This window comes from Aquila chrysaetos, chromosome 1 (genome assembly GCF_900496995.4).
Source record: "Aquila chrysaetos chrysaetos chromosome 1, bAquChr1.4, whole genome shotgun sequence".
In the NCBI taxonomy this organism is placed as follows: Eukaryota; Metazoa; Chordata; class Aves; order Accipitriformes; family Accipitridae; genus Aquila; species Aquila chrysaetos.
This window is the reverse complement of record NC_044004.1, coordinates 82,426,195-82,453,820: the sequence shown is the minus strand read 5'-3', so window position 1 is coordinate 82,453,820 and position 27,626 is coordinate 82,426,195. Positions and strand designations below refer to the sequence as shown.

Here is a 27,626-nt window from a genome sequence, read left to right as displayed (position 1 = left end):
TTTAAGAAGAGAGAAAAAAAAGAAAAAAAAAAAGAAAAAAAATGGAAGAGATGAAGATTGCAAAGAAGACTTATACCATATCACAGTGTCATTATTAAATTTGTAATGAGGCAGCAATTATTTCTAGCCAAGCGTGAAGTAGCATGACAAGAATTAGCTCACACCATGTCAGTGAGCAATCTTCAGACTGGCAAATACCCATGGCAGCGCTGAGAGTGATGTGATGAAAGCTCTCTGTTAGTCTCTTGTCTCTGAATGCGTGTGGACATTGATGCCTGAGGCTTTATATACCCAAGAGATCTGCTTTGAAAAACACATTAGAAAGCATTCATTTAAGCTTATTAAGGAAACAGAATTAAAGTGGTTAACAAAAGCAAATTCTCAGGTGTTATTTTCAATGATATTCAGCCCATTCTTTCATGTCTGAGGATGGAGGGAAGATGCATTTTCTTCTTCATCCTGAATTTAAGGGATGCATATGTTTTGCCTCTGCTAAATATTTCATAGAGCAACTTCTGTAGATTAAGACAGCACTACAGTGAAGGAATAAAGTGCTTTGATATAAAACTGTCCCTTTTCTAAACGATGAGCGTCGGAGAGATTTAAGGACCACCCAGTCTGTTTTCAAGAGTCTAAATAAAGTGCTTATGTCTGTGCTCTTTCTTACCCTTACTGCTCCAGTCACCATTACGGGCTTGCCATATAAATTGTTCTCAAGCTTTTGCCACAGATTTATTCTGAGCAAGGTGTTAAGTACTGAGAAGGGCGTGAGAGAGGAAAACTCATGTGCATGAGCTGTAGAGGTTATGGTAATTCTTGTCTCTCAGCTTCCTTCTATTCTGGACAGTCAGATTTTGTAAAATTGGTTTTTCTATAGCAGAAAAACTGTAGTAAAGGGAGCAAATTGGAGAGGTATGCAAAGTAGGGATTGTATTTATTTTCAGAGCAACTCCTGACATCTCCCTGGCATTATATTGGAAGAGCATTTCATAGAACTGTGGCATTACACATTCCTATGCATCGAAAAAATAAATATACTTTAGATAGGATTATAGGGCTTTAATTTCAAATAAATATTTTTTTTGCCATGACCTTTTATGCAGTGCTTCTGAATAATGAAAGCAAAATGAACTGTTCCAGCATGAGCCCAAAGACCTCTGCCATTTATTTCCTACCAAATGCTGCCACTTATCAATGGATAATATGATTTATTTCTGACTGATGGCCAATCATGCTAATTAACACAACAGTACTTGTGCTGCTGAGACTGACCATGCCCTGGTTTTTTGTTTTTCTCTTATCTGTCTCATGAGAGGGAGTTTAAATGCCTTATGCAACTATTTCTTATCCCTACCTTCCCAAAAAGCAACAGTTCATGATTCATCTGACCACCCTTTCTAGCTCTGTAGTTATTTTTGCCTCCACTGCACCCACTGGCAAAGGCTGCTCCCCTGTAGGCATTCTTCAGCCGGTTTTGCCCCTGCTCCCTCAACCTGCTCACTCCTCTTGAACCTTTGTTGCATTTTCTGATGCTAACTACCTGGTGCCAACCTGCAGTTGAGCATGTAGACCAGATCTGGCCAATCTCATCAGTGTTTTCAGTATCATGAGTCAGTCTCCCTTGATTTATTTTAGGGAAAATTCTGATGGATGGCAGTTTTGACATTGCATAACTTACAGGTTAGTTGTGAAAAAAAAAAAAAAAAAAAGATGCTTGGCATTGGATGTGGATGGCTACATAACCTTGATAAAGAACAATACTGGGCTTGCTGTCAGTAGCCTGTGGGACTGGAGTACAGCAGTGCTGAGTGCCCAGCTGAGGTATGGAAAGGTGGTTCTTGTCCTGTTGAGAAATCATCATTTCAGGGTGAAACTGCAGCAAAGTGGACATATTTCCCTGCATCGCAGCAAAGTTTGCATTTTCTTTCTAAGAATCCCTGTCACTATCGGTGACTGGTTGCTCACAGGAACAATTGCCCACGGGGGTAGGCAGTTGGAAATGGTAGTGTTAATGCTTGGGTTCGGCTAGACTTTTTGGCCAGCTCTCACAACTCAGAGACCATAAGGATAATTAGGCCTAATCTTGTTCTCTCAATAGACTTAAAGCCAAGTACAAATTACCAATAGTATAAGTTCTGTTTCTTGGTTCCTCAAGGATATATTTGTCATTCCCCATCCCCCTTTTTTGCCTTTACCATCTCCCATATTCAGCTCTATTTTTCGCTGACTTCTGAGCCTGTCATGTACTGTTTTGGCGATGCTGTTGTGCACTCTGCTGCTGGATGTGCCCTCCATCAAAATGAGGTATTTTGCTTTTGGTTAGTATTAGCTTGAATGAAAGATTTCATTGTGGATGCTTGGCAGTGGCTTTTCTCAGGGCAAGTGACATCTTGCTCATTAGTCAGGTTGTCACCGAGCAAGGCAGTGTACCAGGTGGTGTTCACCGTTCTCTCTAGCTCCAGCTAGCTGTGTGTGCAAGGCTGTGCTCTTGTTACTTAGTAGTGCAATAAAGAAAGAAAAGTTCATAAAAACTGAATAATCGATGAAGAGGAGGGAAAGACTCTTTAGAGAATAAAAAAATGCATTAAACAGGGCCTGGTCTCATCTCATTACAGTTCGGTAGCAAAAACTCCTGTTAACGGAGATGCGTGTGGAGGCAATGAAGACAACAAAACAGACAGGCTAATCTTATACCCATGGAATTCCTTCTTTCACAGAGCAAGAGGTAATTAGCTGTAATTCTCCTCAGCTTGTTTTGTGTGGGGTACACTTTGTTGTCACTGTAAAAAATATAGTAACTTTTAGGGCATATGCGACCCAGGGAATGGTAAAGACCATGTTGCTTAACTCAACTGCTTCTCTCCTTCCTCCGATGCTGTCACTCTTGATCTGTCCTGATAATCAATTGCTGTCCCAGCGCATGACTTGGAAACACTTTGAACTACAATTATAGGCACATGTAATTTTTTCTTTCGGTAGTGAGTGTGCTAGAGGACATTATTGCTTTCATTTTGGTGTACACAGCTGGAGGGATGAGGACAGGAAAGTCTTTCTTCATGCCTTCCCTTCTTGTCCAGCAGTAATGTTGCTGGGAGTTACAATCTGAAATTAAAGTGGAAGGGTTTTTTTTTTTGAAAATATTTATCACTACCTGGGTGGTGGTGGTGGTTGGTTTTTGTTGGTGGTGGATGTTTTTTAAGTCAGCCAGGAAAGGAAGCCAGTTCTGGCATATTTCAAGCTGAAATGGTGGCGTGTAATGTTTTTCCGCACACTGTCCAGGCAGTCAAATGTCTGCAGCCTTCTACTGATACTACCCTTCAATGCAAAAATTGTTGAACTGGTTGTTTGATTGAAATTCCCACTTTCTCGCCAGTCATGCTGATTGTGTTCAAGCATCTGTGCCAATCGCTTTTGCAAAGGAACCTTTTCCACCCGTCCTTTAGGAGCTGGGCGGTCGTATTTAATAGATTGATGTGTGTGTTCTTTAGACGCACTATTTGTTGCTGTTGTGAATCCAGTTACGTATTTTGGTTCAACAAAGGTGAGTTCCTCAAGATAGTCCCTCCTTCTGTGGGGCAGACAGGAAGAAAAGCCTCTTTGTGTTACCTGATTAACACATGGGGAGGAGGAGTGCTAAACACTGATCTCCAGAAAGTTTGTTGTAAAAAAGAGAGGAAATAAGGCAAAAGATTGATGGTATGAAGCATTTAAAAAACAGTGTCTTTTATTACATCTTGTCTATCAAAAAACGTCACAGAGACCTCTTTCCTTAAAAGCAGCACACGAATACATAGATCATCTTTGCCCTTTTCAGAATATTTTAAGCCTAATTTTGTTTTTGAGCCTATAGTTTCTATGTGCCAAAGTCAATTAATTTAGTCATTTGTAACAGAAGGCAACACGGAGCCTGTGTATTTGAGTAAAATGCTAAGCTGTTACATACCTTTTGCTGCCATTAATTTCAATTTGTTTGGTCATAAAATTACCACCTTGTTAAATCTTGACAGCTACCGGTGAACCAGAGGCGCTTGAAACAGTACGAGAGGACATGAAGACAGCCTGCGAAATCCCTTTTTCTACAGGCCTTTCCTAATCATTTTTGTTCAATAATGAAGTCTTTGTTCACAAAGATTAATGACTCTGCAGGACTTTTGCAGGGGTCGCCTTCCCCCTTTGAAGGAAAGAGAGAACCAGTTTATTGATCTGCTGCACAGGGAACTGAGATAGAAGATAAGGACATAAAGGGGTTGTATTTTCTGGGAGCTGTATGAGAGATTACTGTGCTTGGATCCACAGTAACAATAGTAGAATTCGAGGTGTGTAATTCCTTGCTTTGCACCTTGAAACGATACCTCCTAAATATCCAGCTTGGAATTGGAGATACCTATATATTTGCTGAAGTGGCTTGCAAAATTGCTCTAGAGTGTATTGTTGCCTTCAAGAAGTAGAAATAGAGTTATGTTTCACCCAATACAGTACTTCTGAGGGCCTATTGCAAATGACTTTTACTGAAGGATATTTTCTTTCTTTGCTGAATCAGCTGACTGAGCTGCAATGATTTTCATGCCCTGATGTTTTTTTGTTAGAAATGGGATAAAAGGCTTACCCTATCTTGTTCATTCTGCCCCGGATAGATACAGTTAACATTGAAGCATTTGGCCCAGTATAGCCTGCATTTCAGCAGCACAACAGGATGAATTTGAAATTATGCATCCTGCTGGCAATATTACTTCATCATTTGACATATCTGTGTTGGGACTACAGAGAATATTCCCTCCTCCTTTTGAAAACATAAAAAAAAGCTCAAAAGGCCAGCAGTGTTTCCTAGACGGTATAGTCAGGCTGTGCTCTGCAGGGAACCCCTTGTAATATATGCACTGGATTAAGTCGGTTTAATGGCCAATTTCAAATATGTGATTTTTTTTTTCAGGCTGTGGTTCTGTGCACACTAGTTGACAGTGGTTGCCGGCAATTCTGCACCCTTTGGTGTTTGATGTTGACTGCTCAAGTCCTGGCAGCTTTCACAGGTTCAATTCTCAAACAAGCAGCATCATTTTAAGGGGGTGGAATATAACCTCCTTGGTGCTCCTGGACAGGTAAAGCTGTGCTTTGCCTTAGGTACACCTGCATGCTTTGCACGTATACCGGAGCATCGCACGGTGGAGATCGTGACTCCTGCTGCTCCAGAGATAGCCATTATATTGTAATAAATGCTCTAATTAAAGCCGTGATCAAGTTTAGGTTAAATTAATCCCTTATCTCCCTTCTTTTCAACAGCTGTTCAATCAAACACTCTGGGTTTGATATTCATTCAGAAGTCATTTTGGGGGAGGATGTTTCAAATTTGCCAGTTGGCGGGTTAGGAGCTGTTTGAGTAAAGGGGAAAAAAAAAAGCAGGAGGACCCCAAATGTTTTTCTGGATCCTAAGGAGAATTGCTGGTGTATGCAGTTCATCAAACTTAACACACAATTTGGCATGGAAAAAATTTGCAGTATAAGAAAATGGAATAAAAACCCCACTTTCTTGTTTAACAGTCACCCCCCTGTGTGCCCTTTCTGACCTTCTTGCAGCAAAGGCATGTGCACGAGGGGTTTGTTCATGGCCCGACGGCATCAGCGGGGTCAGGCATGGATCAGCAGCACTGCCATTTCTTGGCTGGCTCAGCTGAGCCACCACGGCGTCGGCTCCTTTTCAGGCCTTAAGATCAGAGCACACGATGCCAGATGCTGGAGAAGGGTGTAAGAAAGGCTGGTCCCCATGCCAGGGAATTTGCGGTCCAGACAGACACAGGACAGGAAGGGCAGTGCAAGCGTGGAGAAGAGAAATATCTTGCCTGAGATCTCAGTAGTCATCTGCAGAAACCGGAATCGAGTGTAGGTCTTCTAGGTTTTTCTCTTTCTTCTCTTTTTTTGCTCCTCTCCTGCCCTAAGCTGCCGACTGAGGAAAATCCCTGTTCTCTGCAAGGATCCGGTGTGTTATCGTACCATTTATTTGCCTGAACCCTGTTTTTGTCCCTTTTTCGTAACAGCATGGTGCAGGCTTTAGTTCTTCACAAGGGAGATGCATTTTTTTGCTCCCTGTGTGATTAAGTGCTAAAACCTTGCTGTAAGATGTCAGTGCTTAAAGTTTACAGGAGTTCAAGGGGACACTGGACAAATTCACATAGGAGAAAGCCATGAGAATTATTAAATGCAGAAACACAAGTTCTGACTTGGGAAGTCACTGAACTGTAAACTGTGTGGAGGGTGTTTTTGGAAGAAGTATCGTTTTCTGTATTTGTATTCTCAGCTGTCTGATTTTGGCTATTGTCAAAAGCAAGCTCCTGGGCGAAATGGATGTTCGCTCTCACTCTGTGCAGTGGTGTTAAAATTGCAACCCATTCCCTTCTGGTAATTGTTTTTACTATTAGTTGTTCGCTGTGTCCTTTTATAGATGGACTTCAGTGTCTGAAGAAATTTTGCAAAGAAGCTGCAAGCTGTTTTGGGCAAGGTTTTCCTGCTCCTGCCACCTTGTTGATGCTTAAGAAAATGTTTTTAAAACAAGTCAAGTTGAGAAAAAATGGAGCTGTGCAAAAATGACTCACCATAAGCATTCACACTTTTGATTTCTCAACCCCCCGTAATGCTGCTTTAAGAGCAGAGTGTGTTGTCCATGGTGAGGTGGTCAGAGGCACTGGGTGCTTTCCTGTGGCGATGCTGTATGGTTTGGGGTGTGGGTTTTCTTACCTGAGGCTTCATGGTATCAAAGTGTGAAACAACTGTGTATTGCCAGATACCACTGTTTTCTGCGAGGTCTCTTGTGTTTGATTAGATAAGAGTTGTCTTATTGTTAATGTCCTGAAAAGAGGAAAAAATTTCTGATTTCAATTCAAAAGGAAAGAAGGAGGAAACCAAGTTCCTGCTTGTGTTGACTGTAGGTAAAAGCTTAAAAACGGAAACAACTTTGTATCCTCCAGGCCTCAGGAGAAAGCCAATCTTCTAGTTTGTGGGACATTGTTAAAATTGTGGGGTTTAATCTTTTTTTTTTCTTTCAAAATTCTCTGTTGGTTTACAGAGGGATGTTGAATACAAGTTATACTTTTATTCAAGAGGAAAAGAGGGCTTGATTACATGAAAGGAAGTATAGTCTTTAGGCTCTGTCTGGTTGGGGTAATGTTTTCAAGTTGTGTATGTTCCCAGATAATAAAACTGAACGCAGTGCTGAGAGAGAAACTCAAAACTTTTTATCCTCCTTTCTCCTCCACTTCTTCTCATGCTGATTTTATAACTGGGTTTAAAGTTCTTTGTTTCTACAACATAACCATAAACATAATTTAAAATTACTGCTGCCACAGAAGAGATGAAATACAAAATATGACAGCTGGAAAAGTTAAGTGCTTGGATGTTGCTTAGGTTTTGAACAGAAGTGTGGAAGGGGGGAACGTGTGTGAGAGGAACGAGAGCAAGTGTTAGTGTGATGTTCCAAGTATCCATTATTTATTGGTGCTAGTATTGAACACATGCTTAACATACTGTCTGACATTTTCAAGCTTGTGTCACATATCTGCATATATAAATGTAGAAGGAATTTAAAACAGAATTGGAGCAGAAAACTCTAAATGATACCATTTTTTAAAAGTCAATCTGTTGAGGTTCTGGATGTTTTTTAATAGATATATGGAACGAGTGCAGCACTAATCTATTTCTGGCAATGGTAGCCCTCTATGCAGGGACCAAGGAAATAATTATTAATTTCAGTGTATTTGAGCAATTTATCCTTTTTCCTTTAAAGCTAAGGGTTAAAAAGCATGGACAGAACCCCTTTCTTTCAGTGATAAAAACTGGGCTGCGATCTACTAGGTCTAAAAACTTAGTGTGATGCAACTATGTTACCTTTAATTATTGCTCTTAAATGCAAAATGTTCTCCTAAAATTATTTCCCTTAAATACTCATCACAGAGGAAGTTATTTAACTAATAAAGATTACTTTAAAGATAGTACTGCTGTTTATTTTTCATTATAGAAGTGTTGATATCAATTGATTAGAAAGGGCGAGGAATGTGTAAGAATCGGAACAGAAATGTGGTAAACTACAGTCCCTGAAGTTGATTATAGGTAGTGGTGTTTCTTCCAGTCAGGAAAAGAACGAAGTGCAATGTTTAGTGTAAAGGATATTTGACTACAGATGAATCTATTTTAACAGTGACCAACCAAAAGACATTAACCTTTATAGAGGAACACTGCTGCAGAAAAACAATTGACCTGTTGGTCTAAATAAAGATTTCTGTATGCCGATTTAAACCATGATTAGAACTAATGATTTTTAAAAGTTGTTTTAATTCATCTACCCTGTTGGCTCTGTGCACTCGATTCATTTGAGCCCTTTCCTAGTGACTGCTTTTGTGTCTGTATGAAAGATAGGATAAAGTTTACAACAGCACCTAAGTGATTGAAGAAAAACTTAGAATATCCAAGTCTTCCCATCCCTGAAATAGCTTAGGACTGCTGGGAAATTTTATTTGTAGACTGTTGATTTTTACAAGGCGTGTACAACTGGTGAAAGACTTAACAGAAAATGTAGAAAAGCATCAGACTAATGAACCATGAAAACAGTACCTAGTTTTAATTTGTGTAACTTTTTAATTCCCTAGTTGGAAGAAGGGGGAAAAGAGTTCCTGATTCCTGAACCAGTGCCTTCCTGTTAATGTATTGTTAATCGAGCTGTACACTCTGCCTTATCTGCTCTGCTCTCTCCTAGGAGTGTAGGGCTACAAATGTTTCTACTGAGATGAGCTGAATTTCTATTTGGTTTCAGAGACCGAGCCATTCCTATGTTCTTCTGCTTGTGGGCGTGCTGGAATAAACCCATTAAAAGCCCGTTTTCAAGGGGGTTTTATTATATGCGAGCCCATATCAGATTTGAAAACATACTCGGCAGCGGCAACAGCTCCCTATTGCAAAAGATAAAACATAAAGTCTAAACCCAAATGGACACTAGGAATCCTTTATGTGTCTCTGAATTACTTTCATCTCTTCATCGCTCCATTAATGGATATCCCCACAGACCACGTAGCGCTCGCTCAGCTTCCCTTACATTTGGGTTTATTCTGCCAATTGCTTGGTATTGTCAACTAATTGGAGTGGAAATGATAAATGAAAGTGGTGTTATTGAGCTGCCAAGTCTCCTCACTTGGCAGCTGGTGGGTGATGCTGGTAATTGTTACCAAAAGTGTAATTGCTCCGGGCTCTGCCTACAATTTCAACAAAGCAGCCCGGTATTCCTCCTCCGAGACATCGGATACCTGCCTTTCCTCAGTTATCTCCGGCAGAGGACGGCTTGTGAAGTAAATCCAACCCGGTGCTGATGTCGGGGAGCGCTCAGGCTGGGTGCTGTGCTGGTGCATCGCTCCCAGCGGAGCGGCAGCCCCCGTCCCCGTGGTGTGGCCTCCTCGCTCCCCAAAGCGAGAGTGCCGCCCTCGCATGCCTCTGGCAGCCTGGGGACAGAGCAGCCCCTTTGAAAGTTAATTGCATGAGTTTTAGTGGTTTCTCATAAAAGCGGGGAACGGTAATTAGTAGGGTACGTGATAATAACAACCGCCTCGTTTGCGGCATGATGGTAAAAATGTTAAACTTGATTCCTGGCTAATATTAAGGCTTCGGCTGTAGACTGTTGTTTTCGCCCTGCTTAGTAATTGCAGCAATACCACCAACCAGATGACCGGCTTTACAAGCCTGGCATGCTACAGAGGACAGTCCAGCATCCAGTGACATTTTATGGATTGACTGAATATTTTCATGAAGCCGTAAGAAATGGAAAGGGGGCTGGGGGGAGGACACAAACCAGCTGCTGTATGCTTCTTATTTCCACAGTCACTGCACCAGAATAGAGCATGGATTGTTATCTAGTGTGATGATATCCCATGTTAAGCAGCATCTGATCAAATTACTGAGGCTTTTTGTGTATGAATAGCAGACTCCGATTATTTTTGATTTGTTGGGTGTTTTTTTTGCTGAGGTAGAGGAGGAACAGGTGCAGCTATATGAAGTTATGATAGCCAGTCAAAAAAGCCATGGTCAAAGAGATTTAGGTCTTTCTGTGCTCCAGTTAATATGACAGTGTGGCAACAGCAAACCAGCTGCGCTGGGCTCCCACTTCTGCACTGTGTCTGCTCTTTGTCTCTTTAGCTTATCTTTTGCTTCAACCCTCCTTTGCTTTTACTGCTGGTTGCTTTCTTGCCTCCTTCTCGTCTTAGCCTTTTCTTAATGTGCAGCTCTTTTGCTCTCTCCCCTACCTTTTTCTAAATCCTCATCAGTATTCTCCAAACAGAGTACAAGCTTGCACTGTGCTCCTGTGTCTTGGGTTTTATTTCATTTCGTCTTGTGTCTGGGTGCCTGCAAGTTCTAAAGCTTTGTGAGCATATCTTGCTTTTTTGGCCCCTGTTCCGCAAACCAACCAAGTAATGTAGATATCTCTTCTTGCAGCATGGCATTTTAAAATTCAGTTGAATTAGGTATCATTTCTTCTTTTGATGTAGGGAAATCCAAAGAATTAATAAATTATAATGGCACTACTTGGCGCTTAAGGAGTGCTTTCCATCTTCAAAGTGCTCTGTGCGCAATATTTCATTATTTATACTGTTAATTATATTAGTACTTGTAAGGAAAAAGCCCCTTAAATTGTCGTTGATAAAAGTACACTCTTAACAGGATGGAATTCAGCGCTTAAATTGTAGCAGCTAATTTGTCCACTGAGGTACAGTGCCTTGGAGAAGATGTAAGGCGGATTTACAGCAGTTCTTTAAGTGTCTACCAAAAAGTCTTGCTTTGTGTTTAAAACAGTAATACCTGGGAGCTTTAAAGTGTCTTTGCAAGTGCCGGATGAATCATAACAAAGCCTTAAGCGTGCAGGACAGGTAGGTGGGATCCTGATCCGTGTTTTGCAGCTGGATGATTAGTATCTCAGTTCCTATCTGCAGAGTGACTTTGGAGACTTTCTTATAATGCTGGGGCTTCTGTGTCACTTCCGAACATGTTAGCCGAGCTTGAGTGAACCAAGGCCTCACAGTTAGCTAAGGGCAAAACTGGGAAGAACAGTCTTAAGCTGTTAGCCCATGTTTGGTTGCCTTGGCGATAGTCACATTTAAAATGAAAGAAACAAAAAGAATAATTAAAATACTAGCAGTCTGCGTTCTCCAGGTCGTAAGAGCTCTAAATAACGCACCAATAAATCTTTTTATGCTTTTCTGTATTAGCAGCTGTCAGCTACAGACTTCCATGTAAATGGGGAACTAATTAAAATTAGTTTGAAATGTGAACCTAAAATAGTCAGCACCCAGGTATAGCACCGAAAGTAATTGTTGCAATAACCTCCTCATTCTTTTATGTATTTCCACCATGCGTATGAAGTACAAGTGCTGCTTTTTTCTCCCATCTCAAAGGAATTAAATAGCCTTGCACTTCAAATGGTTCATAGCCAGAGCATTGCATTTTGCTCAATTTACTGTGACTGTAACATTCAGACATTTAGTAGCATTCTAGAGAATAAAACCCACACTTTTCTGTAGAGATATTGGTAAACTTAATTGTCGCCAGACTTTTCAAATTTGAGTTTAGGTCTGTTGCTCCATAGCTGGGAATCTTAAGCTAAATATTGAACTGTCAGAAGAGCTGAACACTGAGACTCCCAAACTGCGTGGAAGACTCTCATACCCAAAAAATCAGGTAATAGTTTCCTGACTATTAACTAGATTCTGAATTCTTAAAACCTCTGCAGAGACATGTCAGTTTTGATCTGATACCTGGCAAATGGAAATCACTGGCGCATGCAGATGCTTCCAAGCATCTACTGTGTAGATTTAGAGCAAGCTGATTTGAGCCCACAGATAGGAGCCAGCCTGCTTAGACTGTAATACAAAATAGGGGAGGGAGAAGACCAAAGAGAGAGTTTTCTTATCAGAAACGTAAGCATTTAAGTCTCAAAATGTGGGTAAGGGTGGCTCTGTGCTGACCTCTTGCCATGCGAGTCCTTTGGCTATTATTCCACCATGGCAATATTTCTTTTTCTTTTTCTTTAATAAGGGAGAGAGGCCACAGGGTGAACGTTTAGGAGAGCCAAGCGACGAGGCACTAAATCTGCTCTCTCCCTTTCTGTTCCCTGTGCCCAGTGCTTACCCAGTGGCTGGCTTCTGAGACAGCACCCTCACCCTGCAGTGAGCTGCCGGTTTTAAAATGCAGACTGCTTTTCACTGTTGACATCACTCTCGCACAGATTTTCTCCTTTGCCATCCACTGTTTTGGGATTCTCCTTCCAGCTGGAAACAAACAAGCAAAGGAATAAATCAATAGACATATCAAATGGTTTTATCAAACAGTTTAAATGTCACTTTTTGCCAGTGGAAAGATATTAGGAGTTCTGGGTATTATCATGGTTTTAGGAGTCTTAGGGTGGATCCAAATATGATAAAGCTTTGTTAAAGAGAGTAGAATGAGTTAACTACAGCGTGTATGTTAGCTAAAGCTTGGCACACACATTACTTAACCTGAATTTATTCTGTAACTGTACCGTAAATCTGTTGGCAGAGACAAAGTCAAGGTTTCCATTCTACAGCCACAGCCGTGTGTATGCGAGAGGAGAACCAGCTGTATTACCAGAGCAGAAATTACTCTCTCTCTTTGTCTTGCTATCTTGCCCCAAGGGGCTGTACACTTACTGCCATCTCTTGATGTTACTAATGTTAGTGTTGCCACCATCATTACATTAACAGAGAATCTCCCTAAATTTCCAATGCCGCCAGAGTGTTTGTTACCTGTGCATGAACTTTGCAACGAGAGAAGAGCACAGTTTGATATGAATGAAATGCTTTCGTAAAGCAGTGAAGAGACACAAGGATTTGTTAGCATTATTTCTGGTTATCCACTGTTTGTAGGTTTGCGCTCTTGATCCAGTGTCATAGAGTAAGCCATTCTGTTTTGACAAAGAGCACCGTTTCAGAGGGGAGGCAAGTGGCCTTTTCTACTCAACAGTCAGCCCTGGATGCAGGATGGGTCAAAGAAGAGCGAGCCTCTGCCAGTGCCCTCTTTCAGTCACGCAGGTGTGGTGAAACCTCGTCAGACACCTCTGAATCGCCTCTCCCCGTGGCTCGCGCAGGCTGGCCTGTAATACATTATACTAACTTTTCAGAAGAGCGCAGCACCCAACAGCTTCTGCGTAAGTGCCTGAGCAAGTGGCCAGATTTTTCAAGATTTTTTTTCTCTCATTAAGCAGTCTAATGGGCCTTTAAGGCACATTTCAGTGTTTTATCATTATGCTTAACAGTTTTATTAGTTAGCCCTAAATGTGTTCTTAGTAGTAAACTGTTAATCATCTTTTTGTATCTTAATTTGCCTAAGTCATACTTTACACTGTGAGTAAATTGACTTCTTGGAGTAAATCACGACATCTTGTAAATGATTAGCAAAGTCTGGTCTTCTTTCAAATCAATTAAAAATGAGGCTTAATGGCTTGGATAGCGGCTGCCTGTACTACACAGGAAAATTTCCTGTACGGCGTAAATTTAGCCTAGTGTATGCACCGTGGTTGTCTAATGGAAAAGAGTTGTTCAGGTGAGACACTGATCTTCCTCTTTCCATTTTCTTTTGGTGGATTTAACTGAAGGCTTTTAAAAACAGATAATTAAATATGAACGTAGCAATTGTATCTTTCAGATTACTGCAGTACGTAGTTACTGGTTGCTATTTTAAACTGCCAGAGAAAGGATATTTGGCACGGGTGAAGTGACACTGCAGAGGAGCTGTGGGCAGGCAAGACATTTTCATAGGAAGGGGGGTGACGGGCAGACTTGGCTGCTTCTCTGGGATGCTGCTGATGCTGTTTGATATCAGGATGGCTGGAAGTCAGCGTTCAGGAGTAAAGAGAAAGGCGGCTTTGTCTTCCAAGCATCCTACCGAAAGTAATGAGTCCCAAGTGACTGCTCAGACCTTGGAGAAACTGGCGGGAGGGAAGGAGAAGTCTGGCAAGTGTCCAAGCAACTGGATGAGGGCCTGAGCTGCCTTATGAAAGCATGGTGACGGCGTGGGATCATGACCTCAGTGCAGAGGGAATGGAAAAGGGGTCAAGCAGGGGTGGTGAAAACCCTTGTGAATTAGCTGTGGGTGTTCTGGGTGTTCCAGTTGGGTGCACTGAGCGAGTGGTGATGACAGCTGTTTCCAAATCTGTTGGACCATCTGCTTGGTCAGAGTCCCCTTCATGACGTTTGGGAATAAACATGACCAGGTAGAGCCTGTGCATACCTGGCCATGCATTCAGCATTTTTGACTAAATCAGTTTAACTGCATCTTAGGCTCTTCAGACCTTTCCTTCCATCTTATAGCCTAACGTAACGAGCACAGTTTACATCATGGTTTTGATGCAAGAACTTTTTCTTCCTGTGATTCTGCAGACTCAAAATTTTCAGTGTTATGTTCAACAGCTCATTTGGATTCAAGTGTGTCAATATTTACCTGCATTCCCCATCAGCTCATGGGGTGCTGTATGGTGCCGCAGCTGTCTGTCCAGGAGTGGCTTAGCCTCAAGGCTACCTCAGCTGCCTCAGCACAAGCTGTGATCCCAACAGCAGCCGCAGTTTGGACAGTCTGAACTTGATTATAGAGAAGTTTCCCAGAGATGCTATAATCACCTTGAGGTTATTGGAGATTATGTCCTATGGATTATCTTGCCATTGGAGCTGATTACTTGCCACACATGGTCTTGTCTTTCAACTGCATATTTGAAGTTATTGAACAAATAGTACCAAAGTTGTGCCTGATAAGCGTGTGGGAGCCGGGGATGGTCTGTTGCAGACTTCACTCTTCCAGTCTGTCTCTATTGAGTTACTTGAGCCATTTGCTGTTGCATAAAATACCACACGCCTTGTGCTGTATGGGTCTAATTTAAAACTTACGTTTATTTGCAGAATAACACAGTTTGGAAGCCAGATTCTTGCCAAGACTGCCATTGCCATAGCAATATTGTCACCTGTGAACGTACCGTCTGCAAACACCTTCAGTGTGACTTTCAGAAGGTAAGGGGCTGCAACTGTCCAAATGCCAGCTGACCCATTCTGTGTGGCAAGAGAAACGTCAGGTCACTCTGGAGTTCCCAGCCTTCGCCTGCTTTAAACCCCTGGAATAGTTATATGTCAAAATGCTCGTTTGTGTCCGCCACACTGTGTTACATGTGAAGGTATGGTGGGAGCCTCTTGTATTAAGAGGGACACAAAAACAGGATGCAGCTTGAGGTGTTTCCCTGGAGGAACTGGCAGGGGTGAGCAGGTTGCTTATCTTTGTGACAGCTGCCGTATCAACCTTCTGGGCTCAGCTGCCTCCCTGCAGCTCCCTTTGAACCTGAGGGTCTGATTCACAGCAGGATTTGAGGGAAGCAGGAGGGAGCAGCGAAATCCCGTTTCGCCTCACAGGCTGTGTGTGACTGCCCAGGGTCAGGCACAGTCTCTGTGCCCTTTCACTTCTCCTTGACGCAAGCCTGCGGAAGAAACACACAGGCAAAACCCAGTGTGCGAAGCCTTTGTCTCCTTCGCCACTCTACAGCCAGAGGCTTGGTGTTGGAACAGCTTGCAGGCTGCCCGTGCTCCAAGGGCGGTCTGGTCCCCAAAGGAAGCCCCTGAACTGGGTTCGGACCTCCCAGCATGAGACCAGCTTCCAGTCACCCTTCATTTGAACGTGGAGCTGGGTCTCCCTCAAACATGCAGGTGGACGCTTTCCACTCTGATGAACAGCAACAGAGCTGAGATTGTCTGTCTTTCAGTTTCTTCTTGTGATGGTTGTTGAGCTTTCATTGTCTGCTGTTTATCTTTCTCTGTCTGAGCCTTCATTAATGGTTACAGCTAATTGGCCATGGAATTGGTCTTGCATTAGCATCTGGATTACTGGGGTAGTATGCATGAATGACAATGAAAATTAGTGTTTTAAAGAGGCACTGCCAATATAATTATATGGCTTTATGAAGCAGGTTAAAATGTTTTCCAATATGACAGCATTAACAAGGAAATAATTTTGATTCTTACTGGTTTTCCCCATTATTATCACTGTGTATTGATTAAAACAAGACCGAACTATTAGGAATTTCTCTGTTAAAGAGGAGAGAAATAAAAAAAGGGTGCTGTCATGTCACACCTAATAATGATATGGGCTAGATAAGATGATGATGTTCGTTTTTAAAAATAGGATAAATGAAAAGGTGGCAACTTTAAAGCTCATAAAGGAAAATAGATTTATAGTGTGAAATGAATCTATGTGACTCCTTGATGTGGGTAATCTTCAAGACAAAGAGTTTAAGTGTTCCATAAAGGTCTGGCTATTTAAATGTTAAAAAGGATCATCAAAGATCAAAAAAGAAAAAAATCCGATCATCCTTCAAGCATAAACCAACCACTGATGAACAAGGTCAGAAATCACCATCCCTTTCCATGGTTTATTTCTTATCTGCTTATTATGAGATTTATGCTAATATTGCTGATCTTGTTTACAGCGACAAGGCATAAACAAAGCCAGGCAGTGTCTGCAAAAAGCATACCCAGTGGTGTTCTAAACATTTGTATGTAAAACCTACTGCTGTGCATACTGAATGTTTTGAGTAGGCAGAAAATCAGCAAATGCTATTTCTGTTGTGTGAATCAAAACAAACCCAACAACCAAGAACAGTTTCTCCACAGCAGGATCACAGTTGAATAGGGTTTAATGGTTTAAGCTAAATGAAATATTTAATTTTGTTTCCCACCTCCTAAAAACCACGACATTGAAAGAAACCTTGAAGTGAGAAACTTTTTTTTGTTTGAAAAACCAAAATGTTTCTTTTAGAAAACAGAGAAAGAAAACTTGTGACATTTCAAATTATTCTGGTTGCTTTTATCATACAAAAAATAAAGAGGTGAAAGGTAAGACAATTTTTTGGCATCGCAGTGCCTTCATTTTTTATTATAACAAAACAAATAATGACTCCCTTCTGAGCGGGAATCCCTCAGACGTTGGCCGTACCCTTTCAAAGCAGAAAGGATGGAGTATGTCTCCTGAGAAACACCTTTGCAGTATTTTGAAGAAGGTGACCTCGTGGATAAAATGTTTCTACATTTCACTTCCTGAACCTGACATGTTCTTTCCTGGTTTTGGTTTTCTGTCCTCTCCGTCTCCAGCTACATGCTCATATCACTAAAATTGTTTGGTCCTTTTTCGTTACTAGCTGTGGGAGGAAAATACTGAGATCTGTGGTACCTCATGTGGAGCTGGGGGCCCTCATCTGCAGTTGCCATCGGTGACAGACACCCTTGCAAAATAAAATCCTCCCGCAGCTGATGCTGTCCTGTCTGTGGGGCACTGTGCCAGGCCTGGGGTGTTTAACATGCAGCTAGGAGGAACATGAAAGCAATGCTTTGGAGAGTCCGTGGAGACATTTTCAATGACAGCAGCCCATGATCCTTCCCAGTGTTCACTGATGTCTTTACTGATGTGTTTTGCCCTTCGTCTGATCAGTTGCTTCCATCGGCGTCATCTTTTTCCCTGCTGCCGAACAGGACGTAGCAAGCGGTCAGCTTGCTGAGCCCCTGGAACGTGCAAAGCAAAGTGCTAGCAGCATCACCTGACTGTGCTGTGGTTGGAAGTGGTCAGTAGTTTTCAGTTAACTTTAAAGTAGTGTTATTAAAAAAAAGTGATGATTATTAAGCCAAAGAAATACAGTTAATGGGTACACGTTCATTCTGCCTGCCAGCTGCACTTCTGTTAGACTAAGATCCATTCTGTACATGTAGAAAACTATCTATTGAAAAAATTACATCTATACCACATTTCTCAGAGGTCTTTCAGTGACTAATCTTGGCTTTTGTCTTGAACAAGTGCTTTCTACTTATTCTTTGTTCTGGTTTGAAAACTAGTCTGGCTGGGGACTTCCTAATTGCACTGTTAGGTAAATTCCCCTACTGTTGTTTTGATGGTAGAATGTCAAATACAGCAAACTGGTGTGCCACCTCTCAACAAAGGGATCTAGTGTAGCAGCGTTATGTATTTCACTTAATACGTTTCCTCTCTAAACTGAGAGCACTGCGTCCAGGAAGGCCCCATGTCCCTACCTTCCCGTTAAAGTCTCTATTTCATGTGAACTTCTTACTGAGTTCTTGTATCTTTTTAGGGAGAAGTGTTCCAAATAGCCCCCAACAAGTGCTGCCCGGAGTGTGCCTCCCAAGCTGAAGGATTTTGCCAGCATGAAGGACAGATACACAGCGTGAGTGCTCTGTCATGTTCCTTGGCAGTGGCAATCCTTTCCAGTTTTTAGCTCTCTGTTTGGTTCATGTCAGTGAAGGATGCTTAGCTGCCGTGCGGGAGAAGGATAGTTCATTGGGCTTATATTCTGTCACTATCAGATAATGTAATACAATGGGGGTTTGGTCGGCAGGGTTTGCAAAAAGGGAATGTCGCTGAGCAATAGTGTGTCCTGCTTGGCTTAAGGGGAGAAAGTTTCCCACTCATTCATTCACTTCACTGTTTCTGTGGCTGATTGAGACAATATAGTAATGTTAGGAGGGGAGCAAAGCACCCTGAACTTGACATATTAGCTGTCCTGAAAGAAGGCTTTTCTCTCAGGAGCCATCTATGGTGGTAGAGATTGATTGCTGTTGTGTGGCCTGGGTTATGTGTTTTGTAATCCTGAATTATTCAAGAAGCAGGTTCCAGGATGTGGTTTCACCTAGGGGGGCTGAAAGGCCAAAACAATAAGAGTAAGTGTCTACGGATAAAGAAAAAATAAAGATTCATGGGTAGTAGTTAATGAATCATGTCCAGCAATAGGCAAATGTAGAAAAATGGCTTAACAGTGAGCCCAAGTCCTACATCTGGTCTCTTACAGACTTTTCTGTTTGACAAGAGGCAAGTCAGGTCCAAATCTTAAGAAATATGCTAAAATGCCCAGGTAGATTTGAATATCTGGACCTTACACTCTACACCTGAGATGGATGTTGTAACCCTCTGTTTCAGCGTGAGGCATGACCAGCATGAATCTGTTACGAGCTAGACAAAGACTGGAAGAGGAGGGATAGCACATCCATCCTCTTCTCATATATCTTTTTGCCTGTGATTTGGGTGATACTATATCATATTACACTGTATTTCTTCTTCTCGTTGCTGTTACTGCATTTTGCTGTGTCGTACTCTTGCTGCAGCTTTTGTCTTTTGGCTCTCTGTAAGCCTGTTCTTTGGGACACAAGTCAGGTGAATAAGTAGTCATCCCCACAGAAGTTATAGGCGTATTTGTACCTATAGACATATGTCACACCCCAATTCCACTGTGAGGTGGTCATTAAACAATTTTTTTGCCAGTGCAAATCCTGATGGTTGGCACAGATTTCCTGAAGGAAGGAGTTTTCTCTTTTGTCAGTAAGCCACTGTAATGCTTTATGACTTGACCTTCATTCTACAAGTATCTAGCTGGCAACGCTGGCCCTAGTGGTAGCTCCGTCGAAGAAAATTTGTATCCTCTGTTGGCAAGAGCTTTTTTACTCCCTGCCTAATTCAATATCACATGTTTTGTAAAAATTAACATTCTCTATTTGTTGGAGAGTGTTGCCATACACCAACGTATTTGTTCTTGGGGTCAATTTTTCCTCACCGTGCCTCAGGGTAGAGATATTTGTTTCTGCATTAATGAATAAGCAAATCTAATGAGATTTTACTCATAGTGGAGTGCGTTAAGTATGTGGGGCGGGCGGTGTTCACCTGACCACCCTGTGGTCAGGTGTGTGTTGCGGCCCATGTTGAATATTTCTCTAAAGTAAACATGTTTCTACATTTAGAGTTTGCCCTGCAAAAACTGTAGTGGAGAGGGGGTGTATCCAATAGCCTGGATCTTTGGTGGTGGGTTGCTGCTGGATGCTGCTCTGCAACAGGAAGCAAAATTAGGTTGATCTCCAGGTTTGCTATTTTACCAGTATTAACTTACTTTTTGCCCCAGCAGTGCAGGCAGGAGTAAGGCGTACAATGTGGAAAGATTGACTGGGCCTGCAAAAGAGTAAAGTTAACACTAGTGTAAGGGGGCTTAAAAGGGAGAAGATATATTTACAGGTCTCATTGGCATCTGGATTCATGCATGTGTTTTCTGTGCCTTTGGTTGTGTTGTGCACTGCAGCATGGCATGCAGTGGTCCAGCTCTGGATGTGTCCGGTGCTCCTGTGCCCACGGGAAGGTGAACTGCACCCCCATGGCCTGCCCAACCCTCAGTTGTGGACGAGGGGAGCTGCAATACACTGCTCAGGGATCCTGCTGTCCCAAATGTGTGGGGCATGGCGGTGAGTATTGGACGTGAATGGAGCACTGTCTGGCTTCGTTGATCCGAGCAGTAGGTCACTGGAAATCTCCTTTTAGTCCCAAATCTGGAAAGCTTTTCTTTTCTTGTTCAGTTCTGTTGGGAAGACACTGGCATCAAGTGTGTCTCTTAATTCTCTTTCTGTCCTGCTACCATATTTACATTTTTAACAGCTTCACCCGTAGGCCAAGAGGAAGTGATAAGCTTTAAGGAGTGAGCAGATGTGCCTAATATGTTCTTGTTTTGGAGATTAAAATCTGGAAAAAAAGATGGAGCTATTTCCTATGTACTGAGGGTACCTTTGGCACTTGCAGACTTGGGACTGCAAGTTCCAAAAATGCCTGAGCTATTGGATACCTTTTCTCATAGAAGTCCAGTGGGAGAAGTGCATCCAGAGCTCTCGGTTCACAAGTCTAAAGCCTTTGAAAACTGATGGAATTGTTACTGTCATTACCTGCTTAGACAAACCAGAATTTTGAATTCTGAGTTGCACAAAATCTGTGTTTTAATTATGGGTGACGGAAGGGCATTAAAGGGCATTGGAAAAGAAAATTACTCATTGTTTTCATATCTCTTAGAGCCTTGCTCCTTTGATGGACGCTTGTTCCAGGATGGTGAGGACTGGCGCCTTGGTCAGTGCTCCAAATGCGTCTGCAGGGACGGCGTGACTCAGTGCTTCGCAGCTTCCTGCCAGCCTCTACTGTGCAGCCAGGTCAGGACCCATTTTCTGGGGGACATTACTCGTGACTGTCGTCTTTCCCTTGGCAAGGTCCATTTCTCATGCAGATGTACAAATTAGTAGGCAAATCTTCTGTGTGACCAGTGGGCGATTTGGAAAAGGGAGTTTTGATGTGTGGAAATGATGTGGAGTGACAGTTAAGTCTGTCAGTATACACATGCTGTTTGTCTCTTCCTTAATAACTTCCTTCCCTCCCCACCATTTAACTCTTATCATGCTTTTGCTGGCTAATTAAGCACAAATAATGTCTAAAGAAACTGCTTTTTTTTTTAATACTAAAAAAATTATGTAGGGTTGATCAGGAAATGTTTTTGTTTCTGTGAGGGAAGGAATGAAAACACAAGATTTCTAATGGGAGTTTATCTTTACAAATTTCAGTGTTTGGTTTGCAGCTGAAAAGTTTGGTTTGCAGGTCTTGTTTACTTCTTTTTAACTCAAGAAATACAGTTGAAGGTAGTCAAATGCAGGTGAAATTCCCCTGTTGACTTAAAGAGTTTAGAAATACAAGATAACTTCAGCTGAAAGAAAAGTCTCAGAGTACTATTCCTCACGTGTGCTTGTGTTTAGAAATCAACACAACCAGTAAGATAAGTTAGGCATGCTCAAGTAGTGACTCACGGATTTAGTCCACTTGAGAGAACTGGGACAATTCTGTCTCCAGGGTCTTTGCTGTGGACAAATGATGTGTTCTTAGCACTTATGCAGTGATCAACCCAACCAAAACACTACAAGATTATATACAGTGTTAACACAGGGGCTAGTAAAGGCAGCAAACTATGCACAGTGCTCCACAGTCTATACAAGTGACTCAATTTTTTTAATTCTTGTTATTATATTGGAAGTGCTTCAGGGTGTGACCATGCTCTTTGGATTTCTTTTCATTGGGCCCATTGTACTAGTTTTCTTGGGCATCTTGGTGTACTCTTTTACAACAGCATGCCATGCTAAGGAAATGCAGGAACTGGCTCCCTGGAAATCCCTCTTTCTGACCTTGACTTTACATTTTAGGGGCTGCCATTTCCCAAATATTTTTTTATCTATTACCACGCTGCAGTGATGAATCCAGAAGCTCCCTTGAAATGTGTGCTCTGGCTGAGAACACTTCCCTGTAGCACTGAGAAAAACAAAAGCAGTAGTCATAAACTTTTTTTCCTGTTGATGCTTACCCAGCTTTCTATGACTGGACCAGATGTTTGTGCAATTAACACTTTTTTTTTTTTTTTTTGATAGAAGGAAAGCCCACCTGTTTCTGTGCATGCTAATAGTGTTTTGCTTTATCCTGAGATACTCAATTAGTATTTGTTGACTAAATACTGTGCATTAAAACAAATTTATGCCTGCTTTAGATTCCTCCTTTCCCACTCCAAATGGACTGATGTTACCTGCTGACTGATTGCACTAATGTTTAATCAGCTAATCATTAGGATTTAATTTGTGGAAACAGAAATGACTGTGTTGTTACTGTGATGTATCTGAGAATAATTGGCTGAGAGCATCCAAGTTAATGCAGCAGAAAGCCAATTCTGATGGTGTTCCAGATATTTTCTACCAAGGTGCCCGATGGAAGGGGCATTAGCAGGATGTGCAAGGATCCTGTTCTGCTCTCAGTCATACCTAACATTTTCCTGCATGTGCCTTTATCTCTGTCACTTTCTTTATTCTCCAGTCCCTGTCAAAAGCAAATACATAAATTCTCCCAGTATTAAACTCTCATCTTCCGTCTTTCAGATAACTGTGTGCTCCCCTGGTTGCTGAGGGAGAGGAACTTCAAAAATGCTTGTTGCATGCAGGACTGTACCTGAATGTCCCACCACATATCCCACCAAAATCCATGAAGAGTTCTTTTAACTCCGCTGGGAAATCTATTGTTGATAACTTTTATACAAAGCCTTCCACTCTTTCTTTTAAAGCTAGTGATTTGACTAACAAAGCAGATGAGAGAATTGTACTTGGCATTTCTACACTACTTTCAGTCCATAAGTCAGTCTTGTGGTCATCCTGATGTGGCTGGAGGGGAGGGCTGGTGAGCAACATTATTCCAAATCATTGGATGTACGTGAAATTGTAGCAGGGGAATTACAGACACGTTTTGGATGGATAAAGTTGTGGCATGCAGAAACTGTTATATTGATGTGAAGTGCCAACTTATTCCAATGTGATTTAAATCAGTCATGAAAAAATTTAAATTAGGATAATCCAGTTTTAAGCATAATTTAACAGCTGTACAGACAGTTATGCTGTATAGATTTAAGTAAAACAGTGCAAATGCCTGAGAGATGGCGAGTGTAAATCACACATTCAAAGCCTCAAAATGTGGCAGTACCAGGAAAAAAACACTCTTCTCTCTTCCACCTCATGCTTTAGTGTGCTTGTCTACATAGGTTTATATATACTTTTATACTTTTTTTCCTCTGTATATCTGTATACCTGAATATATATATGTACTTTATCTTGTGTGTGTGTGTGTCTGTCTGTCTTTATCTGCATCTATATACCTATCTATGCATTTGGACCTCAATTGCCATCCCAAGAAGCCCAGAAAATGAGGTGAAGGAAATATCTTTCTTTCTAGCTTTCTACAATGATCTCATGCCGTTAAGACTGCCCCCAGATATTGGAGCCAAAATGGACCCTTGAGTAACTGTGGGTTATCACACAGATACTACATGCCTAGAATTCCAGGCGGTGGTGCTGAGCTCCGTGTTAACTGTTCATGCTCTTATTTTACTTGTCTCTCCTGCTTTCTGTTTAGGATGAAGTTATGGTTATGTCTCCTGGAAAATGCTGCCCAGAATGTGTTCCAAAGCCCTGCTCAGTGTCAGGAAGAGTGTACCAGGTAACGTTTGACTAGCCACACCAAAAGGCAGTTGTTCACAAGTTCTGGCACATCTCTCTTTCCCTTCTCCCCGACATCTGACTTCTGCCAGCACGGATAGCTTAGTACAACCTTTGTTTTTTTTCTTCCTGGAAAGGCAGAAGAGTTGCAAGAAATTAGGACTAGACAAGAATTTGCTGGCAAGCAGAAAGGAAGTTTGCAGGGTGAAGCAGATTAGGCACTTTCTTTTCACACTTTTTTTGAGGAAAGCAGAAAACACTGGTGAAGGTCAAAGTGTTTATAGCTTTCATTGTATCATCTGGAATTAATTTAATGCATTATTTAATGAATGTATGTATGTGGTATTTTCTCTTAATGATTATTTTTTGCTAATGATAGTAGTTAAGGCCTCACCAATGTCACTAGCTTGCAATTAATGAGAAATACACATCACAGTGTCATCTAGACCTCATAACACTTCTTCCTCTTTGCTGATCATGAAGAGAGAAGTATTTGTAAAGAAAAGTTTATTATCGGCTACAGACATGCAGAAGGAGCCATCATATTCCATAAGCAGCACAGATATCTGGAAAGAATTTGGTTATTTACAAAGAGTGTTTAACAACTGTATACATGTTCTTTTTGAACAGCATGGCGAACAGTGGAAAAAAAATACCTGCACTGCATGTGCATGTCACAGAGGAGAAGTCAGATGTCTGAGAGAGTCCTGTGACTCTATTACCTGTGAGAAGGTAGTTAAAAATCATTCACCTCTGATACCCTGGCTCCACCTGTCACTGTGCCCATGCCAACGGGTTCAGACAGTCCTGCTCAATGGTTGCTGATGTTTTGTAGGAGGAGAACAAAGTGCAGCGTCCTGGGAAATGCTGTGAGGAGTGTGTGTCTTCCAAGGGAAACTGCTTGTATGATGGCACTATCAGGTACCACAGTGAGATGTGGAATAGTACTCACTGTGACTTCTGTTTGTGCGATGAAGGGCAAGTCACTTGCCAGGAAGCAGAGTGTGCCAAAGTGGAGTGTGCCAAGGTAAGAAAGGTTTTCTTCTTTCAAGATGTATCTGTCAAGTCTTGTGATTTTTTTTTTCCTCCCTTTTTCTTTTTTCTCGACTGACATCTTGAGATGCTCAAGATGCCTTTCTCTCGGGGCTTGTTTTGTGCAATTACCTTGAAACCACTTCACAGGAAAGGAGAGTAAACTTTAGATTTTCCATGCAAGTTTGACTGCTCAGTGGGCTTGCATTGTGAAGCAAGCCAGTGTGAATCAGTGACTAATTTAATTTGGATTCCCTCCCACGCTGTTGTCTGCCTGCTATAATGGAGGGTCAGACACCCAGAGGTTTCAGTGATCACCGGCTTTACCAGGAGCTGAACGTGGGGAGAGACGTATAGGTCAGAAGGAGTTAAGAGCTTAAGAAATGTTCCATTTATCTTCATTCTGTATGCTACAGTGGGCTTCAGTAAGGTAGTTGGATATGGAAGTCAGTGTTCCACTTTTCTCCCATTTTTTCCATGCCATTCTTGGCCTGAAAGTGAAGCTGGTAAGGTATATTATTCCCAGTGCTGTTTACTCCAAAACTAACCGTCCCCCTCCCGCAGGTTATATCTGCTCTATAGTGTAGGTGCAAAATGCATTACATAGGGCTGAATGATTCACACACTAACACACACACACACACACATGCAAATATGTTTTGAATTGCCTTTTTGCAGTGGGATAAGAGTTCCGTGTTGTTTGTCACTGCATCTGTTTTAATTGGAGGGCTAATACCTGCTTTATACCAACTACTCCACAGTGTCAGTGAAGAGAAGGAAAGCAGTTGTAGCCTTCTGAGTTTCCTCTCTCAGTGGCAGTGCTTTTCTGGCGACTCTGCCTGTGTGCTAAATCCCAAGTAGCAGCATCCTTGTGCTGTGTCTGAAGTCCAGCCAGAATCTGGACGTAATGGATTCACTGGATTAGATCGTTTTAATGAGTGTTCAAAAAAGTGAGAATCCACACATGGGGTCCCAAATTATGATCATGCAGAGAGTGTATGTTTGTTCATCTGAGATTGTGCCTTTTAAATAGCAAAAATGCATTGAGTGTGGGACCCAAACTCTTTGTCACTGGTGTAGTACTGCTGGTGATCATCTGACCTTAAACTGCATGGGGAGATTTTGCTGGGTGGAAAGTCATGGTTGTCATAAAATCTTGTGCACTTGCATCTGTTTCAGTCAGCTTCCTGCGTGCTTATGGCTGTAAATTGGATCATTTACACTAATGATGATGGCATGCTGTCATGGCTCAGTAGGGAGAATTATTTAATATTCATGCTCATATCTTGGGTACTGACAAAGAATCTATTATTCAGAAAAGGCAGGAATATTTTACAGAACAGTAGCTGGAGAAGTTAACATGTAGGATTCAAAACTGGGGGGTTCAAAAGTGTGCAGCATTATCACTTGGCAGCAATTTTTCGAACTCAGGCTCTCAAAGGTAACCACCCATCTAAAAGCCAGAGCTTCTAAAAAAGTGATACTATTTGTCAGAGCATGAACCGCTGCAATTTTGAATTGAACAAAACGTGATTGCTAGGAGGACAGAAGGAGGAAGACAGTGTCCTTTGTCGTAGACAAGAGTTACGGTCCCACTTGATAGAAGATATTTGCCCAAGGATTTATTATTCTGCATGGCTTCCCTTAAGATAAACTAGCTTCCTCAAGTCATGTTCAGTCATAGTTTACCTCAATAATACAAGGTGCGCATTAATTAATTACACTAAAATATTTACTCAAAGACCAAATGAAATATTTTCATTTTCCTTTTTGAGTTGCAGGTCTGTTTTTTAGGCACCTGCATCAATAAATCAGAGCTGATGTGAAGCTAGGAGTGTTTGGATTCATCTCCTCATTAAGGCACTATTAATTTTCTGGTCACATCATCCTATTTAAAAAGTAATGAGGCCACAGATATGAACTGCAAATCCTAGACAGCTCGACATAGTATAGCAGCGTTACGTGAGGTTTAGCTTATAAGTCCTTTCAAACAAACCTGTCCAGCAACTGCCAAATGAAAGTGTCTGTGGTGATTCTGACCTAATCTTCAAAAAGCCATTTTCAGCAGGTTACCGATGAGCTAGGAATACAAGTTATGTGGCAGGCTGGGTTAGCTATGGCTGTTGAATTGGATGCGCTCAACCAAAACCACTCCAACTGTCAGACCATCAAATAATCCTGCTGGAGCACTTGACAGCACCCTAGCTAAGTAAGCACACTCGTGACGATGTTCAGAGGTGGATGGTTCATGGGTGCGGGCAGGGGATGCTGCAGCCTACCTGAGTAGGCTGGCGATGGAGCATTTCTGCTAGCAGCCCTGCCAGCCCTAGAAACTACGGGATCAGTGAGATAGAGCTTGCAGGGTGCTGCGTGACTACCATACTGCCCGCAAGCTGCAGAAGTCTTTCTGGTATTTAGAAGAAATGAAGCCAGGGGGTTGAGAGTTACGGACGGTGCATGTGGATGTAGGTGTGTACATCATGTTTGAGAGAGATTGCATAAAACTTTTTGTTCTCTTTTCTGCTTCCTAGCCCATCACTGCCTTTAAGTGTTCTCAACCTGAAATATGATGAATCTCTCTTCAGCAAAGCCACAAGTTATCTCACGCGGCCTCTCCCTTTTCTGAGTCTTGGCAGAGCAGCGTGGTTGCATTTTTTTGGCTAGGCGAGCCATGTTCCACGGCTAGTTGTTCTCAGTTTTGCT

The 27,626-nt window shown here is 41.9% G+C and overlaps 1 protein-coding gene across 1 annotated transcript in view; it reads left to right on the top strand.

Moving 5' to 3' along the window:
* FRAS1 (Fraser extracellular matrix complex subunit 1) overlaps positions 1 to 27,626 on the top strand; it is a 174,007-nt gene that overhangs the window by 45,790 nt on the left and 100,591 nt on the right. The window contains exons 3-9 of the mRNA XM_030022887.2: positions 14,931 to 15,038; positions 18,152 to 18,244; positions 20,141 to 20,300; positions 20,896 to 21,029; positions 23,809 to 23,892; positions 24,522 to 24,623; positions 24,727 to 24,918. Coding sequence (XP_029878747.1) covers positions 14,931 to 15,038; positions 18,152 to 18,244; positions 20,141 to 20,300; positions 20,896 to 21,029; positions 23,809 to 23,892; positions 24,522 to 24,623; positions 24,727 to 24,918 — 873 coding nt within the window. The remainder of the gene's footprint in view (positions 1 to 14,930; positions 15,039 to 18,151; positions 18,245 to 20,140; positions 20,301 to 20,895; positions 21,030 to 23,808; positions 23,893 to 24,521; positions 24,624 to 24,726; positions 24,919 to 27,626) is intronic.